This window comes from Dioscorea cayenensis, chromosome 15 (assembly GCF_009730915.1).
Source record: "Dioscorea cayenensis subsp. rotundata cultivar TDr96_F1 chromosome 15, TDr96_F1_v2_PseudoChromosome.rev07_lg8_w22 25.fasta, whole genome shotgun sequence".
Classification (NCBI taxonomy): domain Eukaryota; kingdom Viridiplantae; phylum Streptophyta; class Magnoliopsida; order Dioscoreales; family Dioscoreaceae; genus Dioscorea; species Dioscorea cayenensis.
The window spans coordinates 13,376,266-13,391,535 of NC_052485.1; the positions used below are offsets into that span (position 1 = coordinate 13,376,266).

A 15,270-nucleotide genomic window follows, 5' to 3' on the forward strand; every position below is an offset into this window, starting at 1 on the left:
GAACGACATTAAAATGATTTGGGCAGTGATTCTTAAAAAAAATGTTGCACCAAGAAACCCAAATGAACCAGGCTCCCGCAGCCATGGTAGACAGAGTATGATGAGAAAAACTGCAATCAGTTAACCAAAAACCAGAAGAGAATTCCTCTGGGAAAGAGATACATTGGTTATCAAAGGTGTTAATCAAGGCCCAAACACGCAGAGCATGCGGGCAATGATAAAATAAAGGTATAATCACCAAAATAGTCCCTGTACTTTTCTCTCTCTTCCCTTTTGGTCCCTCTACTCATAAATGCTCCCGACTAGTCCCTTTACTTTTGAAAATGTTCTCACTTAGTTAAAAATGCTCCTAACCAGTTCCTCTACTTTTAAAAATGTGCCTATTTAGAGGGACTAAGTGTGCACATTTCTAAAAGTAGAGAGACTGGTTGGGAGCATTTTTTAACTAAGTGGGCACATTTTCAAAAGTAGAGGGACTAGTCGGGAGCATTTCTGAGTAGAGAGACCAAAAGGGAAGAGAGAGAAAAATAGAGGGACAAACTAGGGTATTATACCTAAAATAAATGATCAATAGTTTCGCGATGGAGATTGCAGAAAACACAGGGATTATCAGGACCGATACTCATACTAAACAGAAGTGCATTAGTGGGAAGTCAGCCTTTGAAGCACATCCAAATAAAGTTTTTCAGCCTAGGAGCGATAGGAATGTGCCAAATAAGTTGCCAACCAGACCAATCATCAGAAAACGAACTAAGATGATTAAAGTGGTGGTAGATAGCCGTGGTGATTTTAGAACAATTAGATTTAGGTTCCCAAACCCAGTGAGAGTCAGAAATAAAATCAATTTTAGGTAGACTAGGCATAGGATCATCAGAAATATTACCAAATAGAGCGTTCAGAAAAAGGACATCCCAGTGATCATTCAAAATAAGATTGGATAAGTAGATTTGCTCGAAATCCATGTCCATATTGATGAACGTAGGCTTGAGAGAAATAGGGATATTGAAGATCCATGGATCCCATAAGAAAGAGCTTTGAAAGGGGTTGACGAAATTAATTTTGCAGTGTTGTTTAATAAAATTAGCAGATTTGTAAAGACCTCTAAAAAACCAAGAGCATTTGGGAGGGATGGGATGATGCCAGATATTCAATCTGCCATACTTAGAATTGATAATGTCCACCCAGAAAGCCAAATCATTGTTCAAGTATTGGAAAATAAGTTTAGACATGAGCGAGTGCTTAGCAATAGAGATGTTTTTGATACCCAAGCCCCCCTCAGACTTACCTTCAGTAATTGTTTTCCAATTCACATAATGGATGCCCTTTCCATTGCTGTTCTTGCACCAAAAGAACTTTCTAACAATTTTAGAGATATTCGTGAGGATGGAAGAAGGGACGGGATAAACAGACATGGTATAGACAGGAACAGAAAGGAGAACAAAATTGATCAGAACACCTTTAGCAGCTGGAGACAAGTGAAAATTAGCCCATCTGCTAACAGTATGCCTAATCTTGTTTACCATGGGAAGAAAGGTTTGGACTGCTAACCGCTTAGGAGAAATAAGGATGCCTAAATAAGTAAAGGGGAAAGCGGCCTGACTAAGATTTAAAAGACAGCAAATTCTCATAGAAATATGGGGATTGAGCTAGGTGGGAAAATAAACCTTAGATTTGAGAAGGCTGGGACACTGACCGGTAAGTTTAGAATAGATAAAAAGGCAGTATCGAACATTGCGAGCAACCGGTCGAGAAGCTTGAGAGATAAGAATAAAATTGTCCGCGAACATGAGATGATTGAAATTGTTATGGAGGTTAGGATTAAAACATGGGATCAGATTGTTACGGAGATAAAAATTAAGCAAGGTAGTAAGAACTTGGGAAACCGGGATAAAAAGATAAGAAGAAATCCGGTCACCCTGCCGAACACCACGAGAAGAAGAAAACCAGGGGGAAGGTTTACCATTGACAATCAAAGCGAAAGAAGTAGAGTGAAGGCAAGCTGAAATCCAAGAAATCCAAACCGAGGGAAAATTCATTTTAGACAGAACAGCAAGAATTGCACTCCAATTTAATGTATCGTAAGCTTTTTCGATATCAAGTTTAATAATCATCCTAGGGGGCTTTGGGTATCGTTCTCAATAGAGTGGGCAACCTCCTGAACCGCGATGATGTTATCAAATGGACTACGATTAGGCACAAAGCCAGCTTGCTCTTTACCAATAAGGGAAGGAATGACTCTCTTAAGACGATTAGCCAACAATTTAGAAATAATCTTAAAACACATGTTGCAAAGAGAAATGGGTCTAAAATCCGACACACACTTGGGATTATCCTTTTTAGGAATGAAAATAATAAAGGTTTTACCCCACGAAGCAGGCATCGAAGAGTTATGAAAGAAAAATTGGATAGCCTTAAACAAACGGTCGCCGATAACATGCCAAAAATTCTGATAAAATTCAACGTTGAATCCATCAGGGCCAGGAGACTTACCTGGAGGGAGGTCGAGAAGTGTTGCATAGACCTCATCCATGGTAACATCTTGGATAAGAATAGAATGATCATTATCAGAAAGCCTGGGAAGATCGAGGGGCAACTCGATGACGATGTTTCTGTCAGTCTCGACAGGAGCTTTCCAGAGATTTTGGTAGAAGCGCAAGAAAGCAATCTCGATGGCCGCCGAATCACTAAAAACAACTCCATTGAGATCTTCGATTTGAGAAATGGAATTGGAAAAAGAATGGGAGCGAGTAATGGAGTGAAAAACTTAGAATTACGGTCGCTGTCGTGAATTCAGCAAAAATGAGAACGTTGAGCCCACTTGATGGAGTTCTGACACTGCAAGGCAGAGAGCTTAGTGTAGAGCTCCATCAGGGTGCTATGGGAAGGGGGATCAGAATCAGAAGCCTCTAAAGCGGAAATCTCAGATTCAGTAGAAGCAATGGAAGAATCTAAATCGGAAAGACCAAAACGACTCCAAGCTAAAAGATTCGAGCGAGCCCGAGAAAGCAGATGACTAAACGCATGCATGGGGTTGCCATGAGGTAAAAAATTCCAGGCCTTGTGCACAGCATCATAATACCCCAGAAAATCCAACCAAAGGTTTTCAAATCTAAAAATTTTCTTGTTACGAGAGTGAAGAAGACTAACAGTGAGGAAAAGAGGAGTGTGATCAGAAAAAGAACGGGGAAGATGTTTGAGAGTATAGGACTTAAAAGAATTAGTCCATTCCAAATTTACCAGGCACCGATCAAGTCTGGCCCAACAGCGAGCTGGGCCAAACTGAAATAGTCATAAACAGGCCTTAATTCACTTGCGAAAGGAGACAGAATTCATAAAAGTAAGATGAACTTATCTAATTAGCTTTGAATATACGTTTTTTATATGACTTTTTTAACCAAACATGAAGGTGTCGTTTTGTATAATTTATCAAACTAATGAAAATTTTGGGTAGCTTCATTTGATTATATGCATTAAAATAAGACATTGACTTGGATCGGCATGCATAAATTTCTTTGTACCTTTAAAACATGGCTTCGTTTGAAGAGAAATAATCATCAAAGGTTCACATTACCAGCAAGGAAATTTTTAGTTTTCAACTAAATAAATTAATAAATTAATTAGTAACATTGAGAGCAGGTTATCTCAATAAATAATAGATGAATATGTTTAGATTTCGGTTGTCTAGCTGTCCTAGTCATATTCTTTAGTTACTATAGAATGTATTATTGCCTTGAAAATATTATATAAATCGTATTAATTATTTTAAAAAAATAAAAGTAAACAATCCCTAATGGACGGTAAATGATTATAAGCCTCATTTGTAAGTCCAAGTAAAACATTAAGGATTAAACCTAAATAAATAGATAAAGTACATGACCCATATTAACAATTTTCAAAGAGCATATATAGAAATGACCAGGGAGGCAAACTGCCAAAGTATATAGGCAAAATATATATAAATGTATATATAAACTATAAAGTCAAGATATTTTAATTTTTAAAATTTTTTCTTAAAACTTTTTCAGATCAGGATGTGTATTGATGGGTGGAGTGTTGACTAAAAACTTTTTAAAAAAATATCCTAGTTCCGCGTATGACTGTATGAGCTCTCCCACTTTTGACCCACAAGTAGATGTATCAATAGTAAAAAGCACACAGAAATTACTTTTCCCTCATATATGAAAAGAAATTGAATAGAAAAAACCCACTGAGCCAAAATATATTGGTAAAATGTTAATATTATTTTTAATTAAATTATGAAATCAAAGGTCTTTTAATTTTGGAAATATTTTTATTAATAAAAATTGGGATGTATATTGATTGCTGCAGTATCCACCCAAAACGTCAACTATTGGATAGCATAATGATATAATACAAGAGTGTAAAAAGAGGGCAAGGGTTCAAATTCTTCATCCAACAATATTGTTCATGTACTATTCATACACTGTACATCTAGGTTTAGTACTGTTTTATGTATTATTCACCTGCCTGAATATGGATCTCCGTCTCATGTGAGAAAAAAAGTGATTTCAACCTTCCAAAAATGCAGTGTAGAGGAATTTTTCTAAAAAATCAAGTCACCGTAACTTGTGCATTTTTAAACCTGTCTGTATTTTTGACAATCTCTTAAAGGGGACGTTTATCCCTTATTAGTATAAAAAAAATTATATATATATATATATATATCCACCCAAAACTATAAAAAAAACAATATTACGAATAAATATATTAAAAATAAGTCATAGATAAATCACGCCCCCACATGTAGCAAAGAACGTGCATAAAAATAACCATTGACCAACCGCATATAGGCACATAATAATAATAATGATAATAATAATAATAATTTATTATTATTATTATTATTAAATAATATATACGCAATACAATATCTCTTAATGAAATTATAAAGCCAAGATATTTCTGTATTGATGGGTGGAGTGTTGACTTGAAATTGTAGAAAGAACCTCTCTTGTTTTCTGACCCACCAACCCACATCTCTAAACTCTCATCTTCACTATAAAACGACTCAGAATCAATGGGGAGAAAAATATAACAAGAGCATATAGAACTCCTTCACAAAAGCCATGGAGAGAAGAAGGAGATGGGAAGACATGGACACTGATTGTTTGAGTAACATATTCCGGCATCTTGATGTCGGTGACCGGACTATTGCAGTCCCTTTTGTTTGCAAGTCATGGTACAAGGCATCTCTTGATCCTCTCTGCTGGCTTGTTCTTGACTTGAGGCCATTAGATTTCATGCCAAGAAGCTCATTTGTGAAGATGTTCACTGAACAGTACTCTTTGCAACACTTAGCCTTTACCTTCTCTGGTTTCCTGAAGTTGGTGGTGCATAGGAGCCAGGGGTTGGCTTGTGAGCTTATGTTCCCTTTGGTCTTTGGTGCTTCTCTGCATGATTTGGCTTATGCGTCAAAGAAGTAAGTTTCTCAAGGTGGTTTTTTTTTTAGATAATTAAATTTTTTCTGATGAGAATTAGGTATGCCAATAAATAGGTTCAGGGTTTTCTAATTAAAATGTGTTTTAGTTGGATATTAAATGGTCAATGGCATGCATAGCCATTTAGTTGCAATTGATAATCTGGTGTGCTTGATCGGTCCAACAAGTCTTTTTAAAGGGTAAGACATCTAATTAAAATGACTATGTCAACCATTAGATATTCCAATGGTATAACACTTGGGTACAATAGAGAGACAAAAATTTGAATCCTTTTTCGGACAATACTGTTCATGCACTGTATATTTTGGCCAAGTATTGTTCATGTAATGTTCGTGGTATGGGTGTGGGGTCCTCTGTGAGAGAAATAATATTTTCATTCCTCCAGGATTGTAGTACAGCGGGATTTTTTTAGAAGGTATGTAAGTTATCGTAATTGGCACACCTCCGTATCTAACTGTCCTTTTGACAATCCCTTAAAAGGGGTGCTTGTCGTCTATTAGTAAAAAATTAAAATGATTATAGTGGTTTGTGTACTTGGTCAAAATAAAGAAATTAATAATTATTAATTAAAATAAAAAATGGCTATGTATGGCAGTATGAGGGTATTTTGGCCTTATGGATAAAATGATTTTTTCCCCTCCCCACAACTATAGAAGAGTAATTTATGAGCGTATTTTGCTAATTTAAAATTATTAAAAAAAATCAATAAACAATCCGGGTATCAGTCATTTATAAATTATTTAAATATAACAAATAGATCATATGAGCTGTGTAACCGGATCAAGTCAGGAGTTGATGAGGTCAAAATATCTTGGCACTTTTGTTTAATTTTAAACATTTTTGTATTTTAACATGCATGCAGATGTTTGAATTTGAAGACTCTAGTGTTGCCAAGATTGACAAGAGAGGCTGAAAATCACATCCCAAAGCTCATAAAACATTGGAATGGTCTTGAACACTTGGAGATGGAATCAAAGCCTTCGTCCTTCTTAGAACTATTGGCACAAATAAGTGCACACTGTGTCAAGTTCACTGGCCTTAAAATGTTTGGTCATATAAAGAAAGAAGACTCATATGCTCTTGTCCATTCACTCCCAAAACTTAAGTATTTAAACTTGAGCAAGTCTGACATGACAGAGAATGAGTTGATGATAATGATAGAAGGGTTAAAAGAGATGAAGAAGTTGATTGTGAATGAATGTGTTGGATTCCAAGTGGATGATGTGGTGAAGAGATGGAGTTTGGGCATTCAAACATTTCAGCATGAAGGTTGTGAGCTCAGGATTGATGATGGTTATGACGCTCATGAGTTTGATTGCCTCCATGTTTACGGGTTTTGGTGAACATATGGTTCTTTAATCAATTTGTTTAGCAATTTTCATATTTTATATATTGTAATATAATTCAAGTAAGATTTTATGATATTGGATCGATTTGATTTTCAGTTTACACGTTTGCCTGTATGACTTAAAACAAAAAACTTTTACACCTGACAAAATTGATCATAATTGGTGTAAATTTGTTGATTTTATGAATATATGCCATTGCATAATTAGTGATAGTATAGTAGTGTGTTTGTATTACTATAATTTGAAAAGGTGTTTAATTAGAGAGATAACACATTGAAAATGAGAAAAAAGTTGATAGGTGAGAGGATTACTCTACTTTTGTTAAAAAAACAATATTTATATATGTTTAAAAACAAACAAATGTTTTCATTTATAAAATATTTGAAATATAATTATTTTATTTAATATTGTGATTAGCAATTAAATTAAGTATATTTTTAATTTTAAATGCCAAATTGCATCAAACATGTTTATGTTTATAACTAATCATGTGATTAATTAAATTTGTTATAATATGATGATTAACAATTAAATAAAAAAATTCTTTCAAATTCACAATTTTGTTACACATTTTAATTTTTTAATTAATTATATTTATTTTAATATTATAATTATTAGTTGAATTAAATAAATTCTTTTGCTTCTATACATTCCAAATTTCATTCAATATTTTAATTTTTATAATTAATTATTAAATTAACCAATTTTTGTTTAATATTCTCATTAACACAAATTTAATAAATTCCATTATGTTTTAGTTTATTTCAATTTTCATTACACTTTTTAAAATTTATAATTAATTTTTAGACTAGGTAGAATGTGTTAAACTTTAGGACAATATAACTTTCCCATTCTGATGAACAAATCCAATCACCAGCAGTGCATTCTAAATTAAAATCTTTGCAGAGGTCCCTGTAATGAAATCTTCACAAGTAGCATTAAAATTTCAAAGCAAAAAATAAAAATAAAAATCATCACCTCTGTCACGCCCCAGCAAAACAAGCCGGGTCCACTGACAGATCAGCCGCATCCAATGGAATTGGGCCCCACTGGGTGCAAGGCCTCAGATTTCACCTGATCAGAGTCAACCCTAACAAGCAGAACAGAAACAATAATATCGACTACAAATAGAGTCACAGAAACAGGGATAATACATATATGGACTATGACAGTCCTATAGAGTACACAAGTAGTTTACATGTCAAAATACACAAACATGATACAAATCTCACTCGTACAGAATAAAATAGCACACAAGGTTCACAACCTCAAAGAACAGGTGCTGACAAGACCACAACTACAGAAGAAGCCCTAGAACAACCCTTTGATCCTAAGCTTGATCTTCTCCTGTGAAAGGAAAATTCACAGAGTACATGAGCCACAAGGGCCCAGTAGGATCGCAGAAAATAACAGAATAATACAGATATAGCAGAATAATTAATAATTCAGACAGAATACAGAAAAATAATCAGAAAATACAGAAAACACGCAGAAAACAGACATGTACATCTCCCTGACTGATAGCAGAAATCAGCATCACGAAGCTGGATCATCGACTGTGAAGTCGGAACAGAACAGAATATCAACAGCCGGAGCTAGATCTTCAACCGCAGTCGGAACGGACACGCATGTCAGGTAGCGCTACTATAGAAAAACATATGCACATGGCTAGGACTTGCTCCTCCTAGCTGGTGAGCCAGAATTGGAGATGTACTAAAAACCCTCATAAATTCGAAATATAGACAAAGGAGATACCGAATAAATAATGCATTAATAAAATAAATAAATAAACATAAATATCACGTAAATAAATAAATAAATGAAATTACTAAACAATGCAATAATTAAATAACAATTATTTCCAGAAATACAGAATTACACAGTGCGAGAGCCTACCTGGCTCCGAGCTACAGAGTTGGGTTCACCAAGCCCCACGAACTACAGCTCGCTACGGATCTACCCAAACAGAATTATCTAACTTAGGTTACAAATTTTGGGTCGGGCCTAACTTACAACTATAGCCCGAGCTAATTCAACAAATAAAAGATTTCAAAGCTAGCATAACAAAAGAACAACCATGCACATTAAAATAAGCATGTTTAAATGTTCTCACAGAAATTCCCCATGAAAGCTTTAAAAGAATAACACCTGCACAATTTACTTTTCAAGATTCAAAATCAACACTAACCTATGATCCTGAATATACATTTAAATCTACAAGCATACACAAACATTAATCTAAATAATTCAATTCAAGGAAACATGCTTTGCAGGCTTTAAATCCAACACAACATGATTCTTAAAGAAAAACTGAAATGCATGTTTCCATTTATATATATATATATATATATATACCCACACAAATAAACTTACACAAATAAACCTATAAGATAACAACTTTAAAAACCCAACCAAAACATTGGCCAAAAATATAAATAATGTAGCAAGGATACATAGGAATACAAGGTGAACTAAATTAACAAAGAATCAAACATGCTCTCAGGTTGCTAAATAGCATGCTTACAGAATCAAGGGATATAAATAAAATCAAAACAAAAAATAATAAGGTTGCAGGTTCCATCATTCTCTAAGTTACAACATACACATATAATAATTCAAAATAAAAATTACACTCCATGCCATGAAAGACAAACTCAAATTAAATCTCAGACTTAACATGCTAAAAATTAAACAAAGCTTAATCAAGATAAAGATCAAGCTTAACACTAGGTATAACATATGAACAAACACAAATTCAAGAAGGATTATCTCCCTAATTAAGAGGCTACGAAAACTTTAGATAGACAACCAAGATTCAAGAACCAAATATAACTCACAAGGCAAGGCACCTACCTCTACACTAGCCAAAGAGTTGTCAGAGAAGGTCGCTTTTGGTCGTCAGATTTCTCAACAATAAGTCTGGCTTGAAGAAAGAGAATGAAGAGAAGGAGTTTTTATTGAAGATGAAGTAGCCTTCCACTCTAGTTTTAAAAAAATACACCAATAATTCAGCACACAGTAACCCAACCAGATCCACAAATTAAGGGTAATCAAGAGAACTTGGTGGGCTCCCAAACATGCTCGGTCAAAGCCAAAGGTCTCCAGCTTGTCTTTCGTCAACTTGGTCAGCAGCCACAAGTAACAGATATTACAACGTCAAACACAACATTGGCAAACTCATGAAGCGAAATGTAATCGAAAACATAAATAAGTTTCAATCAAAGTTCAACAATTCACCAATCCACCAAAACAAGCATCACAATTCAAGACCTCTATTGGTCCAAAGCAAGCAATCATCAATGGTCTGACATGCCATTTATATAAAGTTCTATTCAAATTGATAGGAAGTGCATGATACTATGCAAGAATAAGGAACAAAGAACTATTCCTCTCCCTTGTCATCTTCCCATGATAAAACTTGGCCACCAAATAGACAAACACGCAGACAAAGAACATTAAAATGTAAAAAGTTATTTAAAAAAAACGTCCATATCAACCACAAGCACCTCTTTAAAAACTATACCCAATACCAAAATATTCTTGAGAAATGAACATATAAATGCCATGGAAGATAACTCATGATCACAAAATGAAAAATAAGTAAACATCAAATTTAAATGTCAACAATATGAAATTCTTACCAAGATGATGTCACCGGCTAGTAGGACTCGGCGCAAAGACAAACTGCCACAGACCCACAAGGCGTGAACCCCATAGGCCTGCATGCAAGGCCTCAAAACCTGATTTAAAACAAACAAAATTATAACAAACCAACTAAGTTGCAGGAGTACAGACTCAGCAAAGTATACAATTCAGGAGCACAAGAAGATATACTACAAAAATACCGAGACTAGATCGAGTAAATACAACTCAACTTCTACATCAGAACAAGACAACACCTATAAACAGCCTTTCAAAGACCACACCAGTCCATCACTCTTGATCTGAAAAGGATTTAAAACAAATCCATGAGCTCACTAGCCCAGTAAATAATCCAAAAATTGTTTAAAAACAACAGGGTTTATAAATCTTAATTTCAAAAATCGAGATTAATTCAAAGCTTAAATAGAGTTTAAACAAATACAAAATAAATAGTTCACTAGAGGTATAGTTCTCAACTAATTCCGCTATTCAAAAATACTATAATCAAAAGAATACCAAATTTCAAAACTATAAATAATAATTCGCCAGAAATGAGCATAGGTCTTCAAAACATAATTTAAACAAAATACAAAGTGTAATATTCTAATAAAAGAATATTTCCAAATATGTTTCACCAGAATTAAAAACCCAAAAATACGAGATCAAGAATACAAAAACTTCAAGGCAGGACAAAAATTTACGTCTGAAATATACATCGAAATCAATAACACATAAATAGTGCAATTGATGAAAATCAAAATCAAAAGTCAAAGAAGAATATAACAGATTCCAGTGTATGTCTCCAAATTCACTATAGATGCAAGAGGTCATTTGTTTACCCTCGGTGACCCGAGCAAGAATAACAGAGGTCATTTATTTACCCTCGGTGACCAGAGACTGAATATCATATGGTCGTTAATTATTTCACCGAACGGACACGTTGCGAAAATGTAGTCTCATTTTTCCAGAATTTCCAATCGATAAGGTCAGGGTTTAACCCCCCCACTGACAAGGTTGCATATTGCTCATTTGGAGACCAAAACATTCAGATACAAAAACTCAAAGTTGAAGTATAGAATATTTACAAATTTCTCAAATATTCAAACAAACGGAAATACAAAATTCCAGAATCCCATTTTAAGGAAAACATTGAATATACAGAAAGTACTTCCAAAATTGAATAAATAAATTCCCAAATCATTACTAAATACCAATCACTATGTAAATTTACAAATCACATTCTCTGCATATTAACACTTCCAACATGTCTTATTTCAAAACGCATTACTCTACGAACATACTATAAAATGCAAAGATAGTTTGTGGTAAGAAACTTAGGACAATCCTGACATTTTTCTTGTTTAATACTTCACCAAATTTAGTCTTCAATAGTGAGAAAACAACATGTTAAACCTGAAGATTTTGTATATAGATATCATCATACACAAGCCTTTTTAATGGATCATAACTCTTGATCTACAAATCCAATAAACTTGAAATTTCGCAAGTTGAAAGTTAAGGTGATAATGAAATTTTGCTTTACTGAGCATGTTGCTTAATTGTACTTATTAAATCCGGAATTTGCCTCTAAATCTGCAAGTCTACACAGTAATACCTCCGGGACATGTCAACTTGAATGGATCATAGCTCATAGAATGTATGCCCAATAAATATGAAATTTGGCAGGTAGATAGGTCAAACAAATAATTATAACTTTTCAATTTTAATCATCTATAAATTGCCTCTATGGCCTCCAAATTTAGGCTACAATTTCCATTCAACTCATTATCATAGCTTGAAAATTCACTCCAGCAATTTCATGTACGAACATAGAATGTCAAAGCCTCAAATCTGTAGGAATCTATCCCAATAAATCTTGAAATATTGGTTTTAAGTCACCAAATAATCTAATTTATTTCCCAAATGTCATCCTCACAATTTCAGTAAATATACCATCAAGGGAAGGCTATGATCTCCATCCTTGATAGAAAATTGCATGCTCAACTTTTCGGAGAATTCAAAACCTTGAATAACATTTTTAGATAAAAAAAAAAGAACAAAGACATATATAGTTAAACAATAAATAGAAGTTATAAACAAATGATAGTCAAACAAATAATTTAAAAGATAATTAAATAATAATTATCAAATCATAAAAGACTAACTCGAAGGAGTAAAATAAAGAATAACTAAAATATAAAGCTTGAAACATATTTGATAATAAAATAATTATCTTATCACATGATTAAGCAAATAAAATAAATTACCGAGAGTATAATTAATAGCAAAACAAAATAAATAATTATTCAAATAATAACATAGATTTTGTAATTTATATTTGTCAAAATAATAGGTGCGAATTACTTACCTGGATATCTCCCCAACAACCGCTTTACATCGATTCAAGCACTAGAATCAACACTTTTGAAGAGGTCCAATAATCAAGCAATAATTATATCAACAACCTCCCAAATTCTTGATCTAAAGCTACTAATGGCTACAAGGTCCCAACTAGGTCATACTACAAGATAGTTACTATGGATGCCAACTATGACAAGGGACGAACATGGTATTAACCCCAAGCTTAAAATTGAGATTAACTCACTCTTGGGAGGAGTGCTAAACCAAGGCTCAACCAACTTTCTAGATGCATTCCCAACATTTAACATAAGAGAAAATTAAGGTTTAGGAATTAACATCAACAAGTAACATTGGCAAGCAAAGTACATGACGCAAGACTTCAATGGCCTATTTTCAAAGTAAAACACTAGCAAGGAGAGCATATAATTCAACAACAAGATATCAGAATCTCTCTTCAATATGGCTATAGGCCAATGCATGAATATATATATATATATATAATGATGCATTTTTATACAAATGGCTTCAGCTATGTATGTATATCATCAAGACATTAACAACAAACAAAACATGCTTATGATCTAAACTAAACATACATCAAACTAAAGAAGAAGGAGAAGGCAAGATCATGGGAAGAAACAACCATCTTCAAATCATTAGCCAGCGATCTAGAATAGCAAGAATGGGAAAGACAACAAATCACAAATGGACATTTACTTAGTGACATTGGCCAACCTTGAAGCTCTTTCCTCCTTGGCTCCCAGCCTTGCCAAACACCATAAGAAGAAGTATGAGCAAGAGGAAAAAGAAGGTTGCTCACTACTTTTTGAAGATAAAAGAAAATGAGTTAGCCGGTAATGGGGAACAAAGCATCATGGAAAGGTAGAAATGGGAAAAAGTTGATAGGCATCCAAAGTTTTCATGCTCTAAAGATGCTGGACAAGGAAGGTATGGATAAGGACAGGGCCCACATATGATTCATGCATTAAGTGGCCAATATGACATCCTTGATAAGAAAATCTAATAAAAATGCAGCTTCTTTCAATTGCAAGGTCACAAAATACTTTGAGTTGATCTTCATCTTTTGCCAAGAGTTACAACTTGAGCATTATGATAAGTGTCTAAATACTTCACTTTTATAGCATATATTTTATGCACTTTCATGTATGCTTCTATGACTCCGATGCCCTTTATGTGTTTTATTTGTTATAATTGTTTCAGGACATCGAAGGACCATAATTGCAAGGATGAACCACATTTGAGTCATTTCGGAGAAGATTGATGAAGAAATGAAGTTTACACAAACTCCGGACGCAAATTGACGCCAGAAAAGCATTTCATAGAACTCTGCGTGGGCACTACAGTGATCACATACTTCTGTGTGGCCACTGTGCGGGCCGCACAGTGCCCGCACAACCCAGGCAGTGAGCTATGCGGCCTAGTGTGTGGCCCGCACACCACTCGCACACACACAGGCAGAACCATTATGTTGGAGTTATATAGGGCAACCTAGGGCTTTTTGGGAGATGTCTTTTGGCCACCATCTCTTCTACCATTCTCCACCATCTCCTCCACCATTCTCCACCATCATCTCCACAGTTTTCCACCACCATCACAGGATTGGAAGATGATTTGAAGAGCAAGAACTCAAAGGGAGAGGAAGATAGCACTCAAAGAGGTCATCAAGGGGCTCACCGGCTCGGATCCAGCCAGCCTTTGTCACCATCTTCTAGTCTACATCCGAGGGACTTTCTTATGAGCATTTTCATTGATTATTTTGTGTATTCTCTTCTTTGATGTGGAACTAGCCTCCCAAGGCCACCGGGCTCCGGTGAACCTTGGGAGAGGAACTGTTTGTATGGATGGATGATATTTGTTAGTTTTAATTGATTGTTGGCATGTTTGTTGGTTTCAATCTATTGTTTTGATGTTCAACCTACAATGGATGGATTCTGTAGGTTTTGATTCATAAATTGTATATGTATGACGGGATGCTTGCATGTATTAGGTCACACAATGATTGAAGGGGGATTCAATGTACTGGTACACCGGAGGTTCAGGGTGCCGGTAGCTCCCCGCGTGCATTAGGGTAGTTCTAGCCAAGAGCGAGCAGTAGAATTACCCTATGCAAGATTCCCTGTTCCCAAAGACATCGTAGGGGTATCTTCCGGATGGAGGAACCCGTATTGGGTTAGGGCTACACTACGGAGGTTACGGGGTAGTCGACATCAGAGTCTAGAGGACCAACTCTAGCCAACCTTGCGCTTAATTTCCCAGATTCATCCTAACTTGTTCTTCTCCCAAAGGGATCCTCACCCAAGGCCTCTATTTCTTATTGCTACTTGCTTCTTAGATTTCTTGTATGGTGTGCCTTATTACATTTTGTTTATCGTTCTTTCTTTTATTTATTTTCATATTTGTACAACAATCTCTTTGTTTGGTTGACTAGATAGTGATAC

General features: G+C 34.8%; 1 protein-coding gene and 1 long non-coding RNA gene across 2 annotated transcripts; one reads left to right on the plus strand and one right to left on the minus strand.

The window, feature by feature from the left end:
• Positions 1–5,071: 5,071 nt before the first annotated feature.
• On the plus strand, positions 5,072–6,802 carry LOC120277706 (F-box/LRR-repeat protein At3g48880-like). Its single transcript, XM_039284560.1, has 2 exons — positions 5,072–5,440; positions 6,322–6,802. Exons 1-2 carry the CDS (start codon positions 5,088–5,090, stop codon positions 6,800–6,802), a joined length of 834 nt encoding a protein of 277 aa, XP_039140494.1. The 5' UTR covers positions 5,072–5,087.
• A 1,465-nt stretch (positions 6,803–8,267) lies between these two features.
• LOC120278110 lies at positions 8,268–10,535 on the minus strand. The gene is made up of 4 exons (XR_005541559.1): positions 10,450–10,535; positions 9,662–9,928; positions 8,705–8,764; positions 8,268–8,496 (listed from the first exon to the last, which is right to left on the minus strand). It is a non-coding gene; the product is annotated as an uncharacterized LOC120278110 (long non-coding RNA).
• Between the last annotated feature and the right edge of the window lie 4,735 nt (positions 10,536–15,270).

Bases quoted from the DNA above. Each gene is read 5' to 3' on its own strand.
- LOC120277706 (XM_039284560.1), top strand. From the start codon at position 5,088: ATGGAGAGAAGAAGGAGATGGGAAGACATGGACACTGATTGTTTGAGT. The intron at 5,441-6,321 runs GTAAGTTTCTCA...ACATGCATGCAG, and splicing joins TTGGCTTATGCGTCAAAGAA to ATGTTTGAATTTGAAGACTC.